Raw genomic sequence first — 12276 nt, forward strand, 5'->3', positions numbered from 1 at the left:
AAAGATCAGCTTCCTCGCATTTGCTTTTTTATCCTTATGGAATAGATTAGAAGTTTCTTCATACCTTATCTTTTTTGTTCTATAGATATATGATCACTTATTGAAAATTCTTGGAATCAAACACGAATTGGAAGCTGGAATATCATGGTCCGTTATCCAACGGTCAGATGTGTCTGATGCATCGCAGCGTGGATTTCCTTCAAGGGTTGAATGCAACTCTAAGTTAGCTGTTGCATTATCTGTTATGGATGAGTGTTTTTTGCCTATCATTGACAGAAGAAGCGGAATAAATATAATACACAATGTGGTCTATAATTGCGGGTAAGCAATTTCGTGCTAATTCAAATATACACATAAAATTATTTTCTTCATCATCTTGCATTGTTACACCTGGATCTTATAGTGTGTTACTAGTGCTTCTAAAAGGTTGTTTGGGCATTTATACAAACCTTGCACAAATTGCAACCATAGGGGAGTGCATAAGTGTCTTAGCCATTACTACTTGTGGATTGTGTTGTGACTGTTGTCTGATTCAGTGATTGTTGTGTTTTAACAAGCCAGCGGTCGTTGGGCTTCAGCGATCGCTGGTTCTTCAACGCTCGAGTGAACCCAGCGCTCGCAGGGCCTGCAGCGCTCGCATGCTCGCAACGACCGCTGACTTTGTGAATTTTAACTTCGAAAAAATCACGATAAATTCTTGGTAATTCATTCAAAATACGACCGAGAATTCATTCAAAATCATGAAGAATCCGCGTGAATTCTATAGACTTTTAAAATACACGAACTTTTAAAATCTACATAAATCTTGAACTAATACACCCCCCTAAATTGTGAAAGTACTGTCACATAAAATAGAGAATGATAGAGAGTTCTTCAACATGTAGCTCTTTATATAATAAATAGATAGACGACACTTCTCCAATTGTGACGCCCGGGGATGAAGTACGGAGTGATCGCCGGTGCAAAGAGGCACGGACAAAGAGCGGCTCCGGTTAAGACTTCCAAGCGGAGGGGCGCAGGGATGAACCGGAACACACCCGAACGAGAGGGATTCCGAGAATATGCAGGTATGGGACTGCATATTCGAGGAGAGCTTAAAGGATTTGATAGGTGCTACTCATATAAACAAGATGCATCTTCTTTTCTGGTGCCTATACGAAAGAAACTCCAAGGTTAAGCGTGCTTGGCTTGGAGCAATTTCGGGATGGGTGACCCCCTGGGAAGTTTCTCAGGGAGCGTGCGAGTGAGAACAAAACACGCTAGAAAAGACTCGTGTTGGTCTGTGGGGACAACCGTCAACTCTGGAGCCGGGCTGTTACAGGTGGTATCAGAGCCGAACCTCTTCCAGTACGGTGTGGTTCGGGTACGAACCAAGCGGAAGCTGGTGGGCCTGTGACGCCCGGGGATGAAGTACGGAGTGATCGCCGGTGCAAAGAGGCACGGACAAAGAGCGGCTCCGGTTAAGACTTCCAAGCGGAGGGGCGCAGGGATGAACCGGAACACACCCGAACGAGAGGGATTCCGAGAATATGCAGGTATGGGACTGCATACCGAACCAAGCGGAAGCTGGTGGGCCTGTGACGCCCGGGGATGAAGTACGGAGTGATCGCCGGTGCAAAGAGGCACGGACAAAGAGCGGCTCCGGTTAAGACTTCCAAGCGGAGGGGCGCATGGATGAACCGGAACACACCCGAACGAAAGGGATTCCGAGAATATGCAGGTATGGGACTGCATATTCGATGAGAGCTTAAAGGATTTGATAGGTGCTACTCATATCAACAAGATACATCTTCTTTTCTGGTGCCTATACGAAAGAAACTCCAAGGTTAAGCGTGCTTGGCTTGGAGCAATTTCGGGATGGGTGACCCCCTGGGAAGTTTCTCAGGGAGCGTGCGAGTGATGACAAAACACGTTAGAAAAGACTCGTGTTGGTCTGTGGGGACAGCCGTCAACTCTGGAGCCGGGCTGTTACACCAATCCACATGCTCCACTTGGTTTTATTTACATAACAAATTTAGTTAAAAATTAATAAAGTAATTAATGATTATGAAGACGATGGTCAATTACATCACTACTAATTACATTATAAATTGTTAGTGCGGTTATTACTATAAAAATTGAAAAGGTACGTAATTGACACCTCATGTATTAGTTATCAGTATCATCCATTAAGGACCACTACACACAAAAATATATATATAAGACCGTAGTCATGGATTCTTGTAATTATTTATCAGTAGTGTATTGTTGGCTCAAATTGGATGAGGAATTATTTTATATTACAATTTATAAGTATAAATTTTAAATTAATGTAATTAATATTTGGCTGAGTTCATACATGTTCTACATAGAATTTATACATATTCTATATAGAATTCATACATTTTAGCTAATTCGTATTTCATATGTTAAAAAATGTTTATACCTCAGTTCTCCTATATATATATTATATATATTAATATTTCTTACAATTTCAATATTTTTTTTATCTTCACTGGTTGGAGAACTACTACCATATATGAAATGATTAGATAAAGTTATATTTTTACATTATTTTATTTTTTGGTCAAATAATTGCATATGTACAATAGAATAGATTTATTGTACATATTTTTTCAAACTAAATAAATAGTTTTGGCGATGAAATTAATATCCAAAGGACTACCTGAACTCTTCAATCTTACATCTAGTGTCATTAATAAAATGTTAGAAGATTTATATGTTAGTTTTATATATATATATATATATATATATATATATATATATATATATAATTTTTTATTATTTTGGAAATAATTATGTTGTATTATTAAATTGAGGTTTATTATAAAGAAAAAGAAGAAAAAGTCATCCCTTGAAGGCACAAAAACGCAGACTAAGGGCACAAATCTCCGAAAGAGATGAGAAAACTAAGTAGACAAGGACAGCTCAAAATTGGAATTCAGGATAATCATCCATTTCATCCGACCAACGTCCATGAACAATATTATTCATTGCCTGCATACTGGGTCTATTGGAAAGGTCGACCACAAAATTATCGGCTTGTAACCCATTTCTTTTGCATTCCTGAGGCGACTTTTAAGGCAACCTTCCGGAACTGCATGCACTGGCTCGTTTACCTTTCCTGGGCGCCCCCGTCCGCGCTTCTGCTCCGTGATCAACTGCATCCCCTGAGAAACCTGCTCCTCTAACCGATTTATACGGATAGCAATATCCTCTGGAGTAGTATTTGTTTGCTTATCCCCATGAACTTCCTTAATTGGAGAGTTAACCTCCACCGATTGCTACTCTGTCACAACTCCTCCAGTCTCTCCCGGTACTGGGGAAGGGGTCTCCCGTATATCATCATGCGTCGCATGACCCACCTTATCCGCAATAATCGTCTCCTCCTCCTCATAGCTATACTCACTGAAAGGCTTGTCATAAACCGATACCTGGACCGGCTTCGTAACAGCCGCCAGCAAATCTGGCTCGGCCATTCTCCCAGGCGACCTCTCAAGAAACTCCGGCCCCGATATATTACCACCAGTCCTATCTGCGAGTTAAAAATTATGTTGTATATAGTTAAGAATCAAGTTAAAAATTAAAATTGTTATTTTAAAATAAAAAACTATAATTTTTAGTAAATAATTTATTTGTAATATACATATTTTATAATTTTACTAATATTATAAGTTTAATAATTTATTTATCCAAAAAAGACGATATAGTTTTTTTTGAGATACAACAAATTCGAACATCTTCTCAGTCGATGTCGATAAGCATAATTAATATCAATTACGCTCATATATTATGGGTTAAGGGCGGTTGGTCGGCGCCAATGAGTTGCTCTAAACCACTATGTAGGGCCAAAGTCGGTAATACATAATGCTAATTGCACTTAAGTTTTGCACTATATAAGCCCACTTCTATATTGAGGCCAAATATTCAAATTAGAAGTTGTAAAATTCGAAACTTTATATTTTCTCTCTATATTTCTTTGAGCTTTGAAATTAAAAATAAAAATAATAAAAATAGAATGGTGAAAATTGGTTTTGGCAGCGTTGGCGACTCATTTAGCGCGGCATCAATTAAGAGTTATGTAGCTGAATTCATCGCCACTCTTCTCTTCGTTTTCGCCGGTGTCGGCTCTGCCATGGCTTATAGTAAGTCACAACCTTTTCAAAGTGTTTTATTTTTAATTCTAGAAAGAAAAAAATCCTTTTTTTTTTCTCTCTAGAATTATTTTTGTTCTCGATTTTCGTGTATTCTGTTATTAATATGTACATACATGTTATTATGAGTATTGATATAGTATGAGATGGAATACAAACAAAATATATCACAGAACTCAAATTGTTAATTTTGCGAAGAGAAGGTGACCATTGTGAATTTTTCTCATGTTCTGATGAATATCATGATAAATCTGTCTTATAATAAGGTTGCATGTGCTAAATCATTTTTTTAACAAAAGCCGGTGACATGCATGTAAGGACAGGACAAAAAAAACTTATACTTAGGCGAGCGAATTTTTTTATTTTTTATTTTAAATCATTTAAATGGGAAAAGCATCGAATTTGATAATTCGGTGTTTTTTCCACCAAATTTTCGTTAAATAAGATTTAATGAGGCCCAATCTCAAATATACAATTTGTGCATTTCTAATATTCATTTATGCTTTATTCATTCTTTTATATCACTACCTTTATTTGCCTTTTTTTTCTTTTCCTCTTGCGCTTGCATATTTAATTAACAAATTTCTAGCTAGTATTCTATATCTAATTGGATGATGTGGTTTTTCTTTTTATTATAGACAAGCTAACATCAGATGCCGCACTCGACCCGGCGGGCTTGGTGGCGGTGGCGGTGGCTCATGCATTTGCACTATTTGTGGGAGTGTCGATGGCCGCCAACATTTCCGGCGGCCATCTCAATCCCGCCGTGACATTTGGATTAGCCATCGGAGGGCATATCACTATCCTCACCGGCCTTTTCTATTGGATTGCACAATGTCTTGCCTCCATTGTTGCTTGTCTTCTACTCACATTTGTAACTGGCTTGGTACGTCTTAATTTTTATCAAAATATGCACTGTATATTAGGGAGAATAAGTAAGTTATTATTATTATTATTATTTCATAGAGTGTTGAAAATATTGAGTTTAATTCGATAAAAGCATATATCACACTTGATAAATACTCCATCCGTCTCACAAAAACATGAACGTTTTTCCATTTTGAGGTGTCTCACAAAAACATGAACCTTTCCATTTTAGTACATCATGGCCCACCACTACTTTTCCTTAATTAATTCATTACTATCACAACACCTTGCACTTCTCTTTGTTCATGTTTTTGTGAGACGGAGCTTTAAGATCATATTTATGTTTGAAAGTACAACGTCAGCATCTAGTAAAAAAACTTACAATTCTGCTAGCTTAAACAATACATTATTGTAAATTTGTACAACACTTGCATAAAAATATATAATCTCATTTGCAAATCAATCCCGATCGTGTATCAATCAAGATTAATGGACTATATTGATTTTGAATGTATAATAATAATAGCAAAGTATTTGATCTGAAAGTCAATTTGTTTGTAAAAAATAAAAAAGAAATATATGGTGTGGTGCAGGGTGTTCCGACACATGGAGTTGCAGCGGGACAAAGTGAGATCCAAGGGGTAGTAATGGAAATAGTGATTACTTTTGCACTAGTTTACACTGTATACGCCACTGCCGCAGACCCCAAGAAGGGCTCAATTGGCACAATTGCCCCCATTGCAATTGGATTCATTGTCGGGGCCAACATCTTGGCCGCTGGCCCGTTTAGCGGAGGCTCCATGAACCCGGCCCGATCATTTGGGCCCGCCGTCGCCAGCGGGAACTTCGCTCAGAACTGGATCTATTGGGTCGGCCCGCTTATCGGCGGCGGGCTCGCGGGCCTCATCTACGGTGATGTTTTCATTGGGTCCCACTCTGCAATTCCAGCTGACGATTATGCTGCTTGAGCCCATGCTTTCATTTCTTTGTTTGCTTTGTTTCATAGTGTTGCAAATGTAATGGGCTTTTCTTTTTGGAGTTTTATTTTTCTACTTGGCAAAAAGGTGGTGTATTTTCTCAATTTCAAATAAAAATGTAAATAAGTTCCGAATTTTGTGACGGGTGCTGTTTCTTTCTCTTTCCCCTTGTTGAGTTCTTATTTCCGCCCTTGATAAACTATAGAGTTTTAATTCTGTAATTCGGTTCTTCTAATATGATTAAGGGTTAATTATGTTATATAGTCCGATTCTTCACTAGGTAGTTATTAGGGCTGGCAATTTTCGACACGATACGAAAGCACGATACGAAATCGCACGAAATTAATGGACTAGTGTCAAGCCTTATCAGATTTGTGTCCTTATCGTGTCGACCTAATAAGAACCTGATAATTTCTTATCATGTTCGTATAACCTGATAGAGTTAATATTATTTTTTATTAAATATTTATTTTAAATTTTTAATTCTTTCACACTTTAGCTTTTCGGGTTTCATGTTTAATTAGGTTTTAATCATACCGTGTCGTTATCGTATAGTTTCGTTAAATCATGTTGTTATTGTATTCATGTCCGGTTTGTGTCAATATCAGGTCAACTCGATAATGATCCAACACACACGATTTGCCAGCCCTATTAGTTATTTTGTAGTTCTAATTTAAAAAATTACAAAGTTGCTAATGGAAAATTGGTGTGATTGTGAACTGTCGGATCGGAGTATGAATTTTGGCCCAATGAATACGAAATTTTGTGAAAATTATATTTTGGATTAGTTAAACTCGATGACCTGAACTTTAGCCTGTTGGTGAGTTCATGGTTTCAATTTCACGAAGTTTACCTGAATTTTGGCTTGTTGAGTTTATGGCTTCAACTTCACAAAGTTACGTTTTTCTTTTTCAAAATCTTTCCAGCCTATAGTTTGCCTTAATATAAAAGAAAATGTTAAAATAGATAAACAAATATTTGGAATTAGTTAAAAAAGGGTGCGTTTACTTGGTTATAAAATTTTCATTAATAAAAATAAGTAAATAAAGATGAGAAAATATTATATTTTCTCATTTTTTTCTATCATAAGTTTATTAAAGATAAAAGATAAGAAAGTGTTGGAATCTCTATCTTCGGTTAATATTATCCAACATTGAAGAGAAAATGAGTGAAAATGAGCTGCCGGAAAAAATATTTCACTTGACTAAATAAAATTTTTCATCATAATAAATATGTAATAATAGTAGAAAATGAATGAAAATATTCTTTTTTCTCTTTTTTTCATCAAAGGTGGGGGAGTGACAAGTGACAACCTAAGCCGGCACAGTCCAATTCGTAAAATAATTAATTTTCAATTATTAGATTCAGATTTAACACTAATACACAAGAAAATCAATAAGAATCTAACATATGTGACATTTGAAAGGACAATATTTCCATATTTTAAATTTTGTGTTTTTTTTTTTTTTTTGAGCCCCAAAGGACAAATATATTAGCCCAAACCTGGGAAGCAAATAGAGTTGGGCAGAGCCCTTACAAAAGACTTATTTTTAGAATGGAGCAAGGCAAATTTGGCTAAACAATCAGCAGTGGTGTTAGCTATTCGTCTAGTCCAACTGAACTTCACTTGATCGAACGTGAGGAGGATGTTCTTGATATCTTGAATGATTCCTCCAATGAGAGATCTATCAGACTCACTACTTAAGAGTCGGAAATAAGCCGATTTGCAGTCTGTTTCGAGGATGATGTTCTTCCCTTGTAAAGCTTTCGCCCTCAGCACTCCTTCTTTTAAAGCAAGACATTCAGCGGCTTCAGCATTTTGAGTCGCAGCACAGAATTTGATACAACCCCCCACGCAATTCTTGGAAGCGTCAGTGATGAAGATGCCCATTCCCACTCCTCGATTCTGATCGAAGGCCGCATCACATTGGACTTTCCAAGTATCAATCAGCTGATCCTCTGAAAGTGAGCAAGAATCCAACGGAGAAGAAGGCCCGATCGCCGCGAGAGGTGGGAGATGTTTAAAAGCAACCTGAAAACATTGGTGATGGGAGAGTTCTTGATACTGGAAAAGCAGCAGATTGCGGGCGTACCAAACTGACCACAACAGCGTTAGAAAAAGACGGTGAGCTTCATCCGAGTCAATACTCTGAATCTCAGCGATCCAGTGTGATAAAGGTTGGGTTCTATTAATCACGCCCACAGAAAGTCTCAAGGGAGAGGCTGCCCAGAAGAAGGTCACCCAACCGCAATCCCGGAGAGCGTGCTCAAGAGTTTCCTCAGCTTCGCCACATCTTGAGCAAAAAGGCTCAATATCCAACCCCCGACGTCGTAGAGCGCATTTAATTGGCAGAGCATCCTGAAGGCATCTCCACGTGAAGAGCTTAACTTTTGGCGTAACTTTAAGGTTCCAAAGCCATTTCCACAACTGTTGGCGATCTCCCGACGGGGAGGCACCGTCTGAATTTGTCATCCTTAGAGCAGCAGCGTAACCTGATTTGACGGTGTAAGCGCCAGTTTTCGAGTGGGGCCAGTATCTCCAGTCTTGGTGGACGGATGAGCATAAGGGGATGGAAATGATTCTTTGAATGTCAGCCTTGGGAAAAATGTGAGTCAGCTTGCCCAAATCCCAATCTTTCTCGTCGTCTTTAAAGAAATCTGCAACATGCAGGTGTGATGTTTCCTCATCAAGAACAGCAGATGGTTTGAATTTAAAGGAGGATGGAATCCATCGATCAAGGCCCACTCTGATAGTTCTTCCATCTCCAATCCCCCACGCTAGGTCATCGCGTAGGATAGCCATACCAGCAACTAAGCTTCTCCAAGAGAAAGATGGATTATGGGCTTTAGTTGCTTGGAGGATATCCAACCGAGGGTAGTAGCGGGCTTTCAGAGATTGCGCTAGCAGAGAGTCCGGCTGGGAAATAAGTCTCCAAACTTGTTTTGCCAAAAGAGCGCGGTTGAAACATGATAAATCACGGAATCCTAATCCTCCATCAGTTTTTGATCGGCAGAGGGCCTTCCAATTCCTCCAATGTATACGTTTCTCATTATGCTTTTGCCCCCAAAAAAATTGTGCAGCGAGGGAGTTAAGACGCTGACACGTTTGTTCCGGAATCAAGAAGCAACTCATCAGGTAGACTGGAATAGCTTGGACAACAGTTTTGATAAGAACACTCTTCCCCGCCGCTGAGAGAAATCGGCGTTTCCAGTTTTTGCACTTCTTCTTCACCCTATCTTCCAGCATTTGAAAAACTTCTTTTTTTGATCGACCAATAGTACTTGGAATCCCCAAATAAATTCCATGTTTCTCAGGTCGTCGGACCCCAAGTCTGGTCGAGAGCTCATCAGCCAAGGTAAGAGGAACTTTACGGCTGAAGGTGATGTCGGATTTGTCCAAGTTAACCTTTTGTCCTGATGCCGCTTCGTAGATAGAGATAATATGTTTGATGGTATCAATTTCTTGAGGGAGCGCCCTTCCGAAGATGATGGAGTCATCAGCAAAGAATAAGTGTGACACAGCCGGGGCGGTAGAGCAAAGTCGAGCACCATGAAGCAAGTTTTGAGTTTCAGCTTTCCTTAGCAAACTGGAGAGGCTCTCTGCACAAAAAAGAAAGAGATAAGGAGAAAGGGGATCTCCTTGACGGAGTCCTCTTTCTGGGATGAGAGTATTGCCCGGCTGACCATTAATTAAAACCTCAAAACTAACAGAGCGAACACATCGCATCACAAGATTGACAAAAGATTCTTTGAAACCCATGCGAAGCATAACGGCTTCCAAAAAACTCCACTCAACCCTATCGTTGGCTTTTGCCATGTCCAGTTTAAAAGCAAAAGAACCTCTAGTTTTAGCTTGATTATTTTTCATCATGTGGAAGAGCTCAAAAGCTAGGAGGGCGTTATCAGTGATATGTCGGCCTGGGACGAAAGCAGATTGTGTAGGATAAATAAGCCCAGGCAAAATAGATTTAAGTCTATTAGTAATGGCTTTAGTGATGATTTTGAAAACCACATTGCAAAGACTAATGGGGCGATAGTCGGCTGGACTCATCGAGTTCTTTTTTTTCGGAATGAGGCATATGAAAGTATCGTTAAGACTAGAAGGGTCACCACCATTATTAAGGATGTCAAGAAGATTTGGTGTAATGGAGTTCTTTAAGAAATGCCAACATTTATGGAAGAAGAGAGCAGGCATACCGTCTGGGCCAGGTGATTTCAGAGGGTGCATTTGAAAGAGAGCTTCTGTGACTTCTTCCGCTGAAAAAGGCTTTGTGAGGTGATCATTCATTTCATCTGTTACAATGGGATTGATCGCCTCAAGGACCTCATCATTGTTAGCAAAAGGTTGTGATGTGAAGAGTGCTTGAAAATAGTGTCTGAACACATTCTCAATATCCTCGAAACTTGAGACCTGGGTCCCCTCTGCATTCTGGATCGTTTTAATTCGGTTCCTCCTCTGCCTTCCTGTTGCAATTTTGTGAAAGAACGATGTGTTTTTGTCTCCCTCGTTAAGCCACAGACATTGAGAGCGTTGTTTCCACATAGCCTCTTCCTTGTTGAGCAAATCATCAATACCTTTTTCAATGGAATTCTGCTCAGCCATCGTGTCAGCCCAGTCTGATCTATTTTGCACCTCCTCAAGACGTTTCCGAAGTTGTCTAAGCTGCTTGTTAATATTTCCAAAATGATTCTCCCCCCATGCTTCCAGAACTTGCCCACAATCTTTGATTCTAAGTCGCAGGTTCCCCGATGAAGAATTTGCTGCCCCATAGTTCCAAACGGATTCGCAAAGGTCTTTGCAAGAGGGGTCTTGAAACCACATTGCTTCGAAGCGAAAAACTTTCCGCTTTGGTCGGTCACAAAAATCCGTGCATTGGAGCTCAAGAAAGATCGGGCAGTGATCTGAAGATTTGCGTGTGAGATGGACGACTTTATATCTCGGAAACAGGTTCAGCCAAAGTTCTGAGCCAAAGACTCTATCAAGGCGCGCCTGGATGTTCTCGTGCCCAAGTTGTTTATTTGTCCAGGTGAACTGATGCCCTTCGAACCCCAAATCAGTAAGGTTACAGTCGTTGATGACGTTCCTGAAGCTTTCCATTCTTTGGTTACTCCGACTTATTCCCCCTTTCTTCTCAAAACCATAAAGAATTTCGTTGAAGTCTCCCCCGCACAACCAAGCTTGGTTGCAGGTAGCCCACAGCTCATGAAGAAGGTTCCAAGAATTATTCTGGGAGTTGCTTTCAGACCATCCATAGAAGCCACAGAAGTCCCAATCTTGTTGGTGAGAAATGCTTATCGAAGCAAGAATATGGTGTAACGAGTAGGATTTAATATCAACCTTCCACTCTTGTCTCCAAAGGAGGGCTAAGCCACCGCTTTTTCCTCCACGTGAAGTATCACAGTCCACAGAAAATAACTCATACGACTCGAATTTTTTATGCAAAGAAGTCCAATCAGAAGAGAGTAATTTCGTTTCCATAAGGAAAACGATGTCGGGAGACTTATGGTTTAGCAACCATATCAGCGTTCGGACTGTCGATTGGTTCCCAAGCCCTCGACAGTTCCAAAATAGGCAACTCATTGGGATCGGCGGGATTGCTCCGGGGCAATCTCCGCCGTTAACATCAACTCATATTTCATGGGGGCCTCTCTGTCATGTTTTGGTTTTTTTGGGGCGCATTCGATTTCTTCAATATCGCTGTGTTCATCCACCAATCTGAGGGGCCGTTTTGATTTCCCCGGGGGGCTGTCGGTGTCGCTGATATGAGTGCTGCGACTTGTGTCCTGTTGTTGTCTCGCTTGTTTTTTCCATTTTTTCTTCAGATTTGGGTGATGGCATTTTGTGTTGGCAGGCTGGTTTTGGGGTGTTTTTTGGGCCGGATGATCTGTTTGTTGGGATTGGGGAGTTATGGTTGGTGATTGGCTCGATGCTTTTGTGACTTTGGTGTTATGGTGGGAAGGTTGTTGTGGGGTATTAATGGTTGGGGGTTTGGTTGTTTGGGTGGGTGCAATGAATTGCATGAAATCAAGGCATAGGGGTTGTGTTGTTGAGGTGGGTGGGGGTGGAGTTATGGTTTGATGTCCAGGGGTAAAGTTAAGGTGGTCGTCTATAAGAGGGGTTTGGGGGGAGTGGGTATCTGTATGTGGGGATTGAGTATCAGTAATTTTGAGTTGGTGAATGAGGGATTCGGCTTCGGGATTAGAGGAGTGTGGTTGGAGGTTGTTGTCAACGTCTAGCTCAGTAGAAGTGTCGTGTGGGGATGTTGTTTTGGAAGAGC

At 40.1% G+C, this 12276-nt stretch overlaps 1 protein-coding gene across 1 annotated transcript; it reads left to right on the plus strand.

Moving 5' to 3' along the window:
- Positions 1 to 3929: 3929 nt before the first annotated feature.
- LOC131004378 (probable aquaporin TIP-type) lies at positions 3930 to 6140 on the plus strand. Its single transcript, XM_057931057.1, has 3 exons — positions 3930 to 4145; positions 4793 to 5040; positions 5615 to 6140. Exons 1-3 carry the CDS (start codon positions 4019 to 4021, stop codon positions 5987 to 5989), a joined length of 750 nt encoding a protein of 249 aa, XP_057787040.1. The 5' UTR covers positions 3930 to 4018; the 3' UTR covers positions 5990 to 6140.
- The last annotated feature ends 6136 nt before the right edge of the window (positions 6141 to 12276 follow it).

This window comes from Salvia miltiorrhiza, unplaced genomic scaffold, assembly GCF_028751815.1.
Source record: "Salvia miltiorrhiza cultivar Shanhuang (shh) unplaced genomic scaffold, IMPLAD_Smil_shh original_scaffold_386, whole genome shotgun sequence".
NCBI classification, from domain to species: Eukaryota; Viridiplantae; Streptophyta; class Magnoliopsida; order Lamiales; family Lamiaceae; genus Salvia; species Salvia miltiorrhiza.

Excerpts from the sequence above, each read along its gene's own strand:
- LOC131004378 (XM_057931057.1), top strand. The coding sequence starts at position 4,019 with ATGGTGAAAATTGGTTTTGGCAGCGTTGGCGACTCATTTAGCGCGGCA. Across the intron at positions 4,146-4,792 it reads CGGCTCTGCCATGGCTTATA|ACAAGCTAACATCAGATGCC; the intron begins GTAAGTCACAAC and ends TTTTTATTATAG. Across the intron at positions 5,041-5,614 it reads TCACATTTGTAACTGGCTTG|GGTGTTCCGACACATGGAGT; the intron begins GTACGTCTTAAT and ends GGTGTGGTGCAG.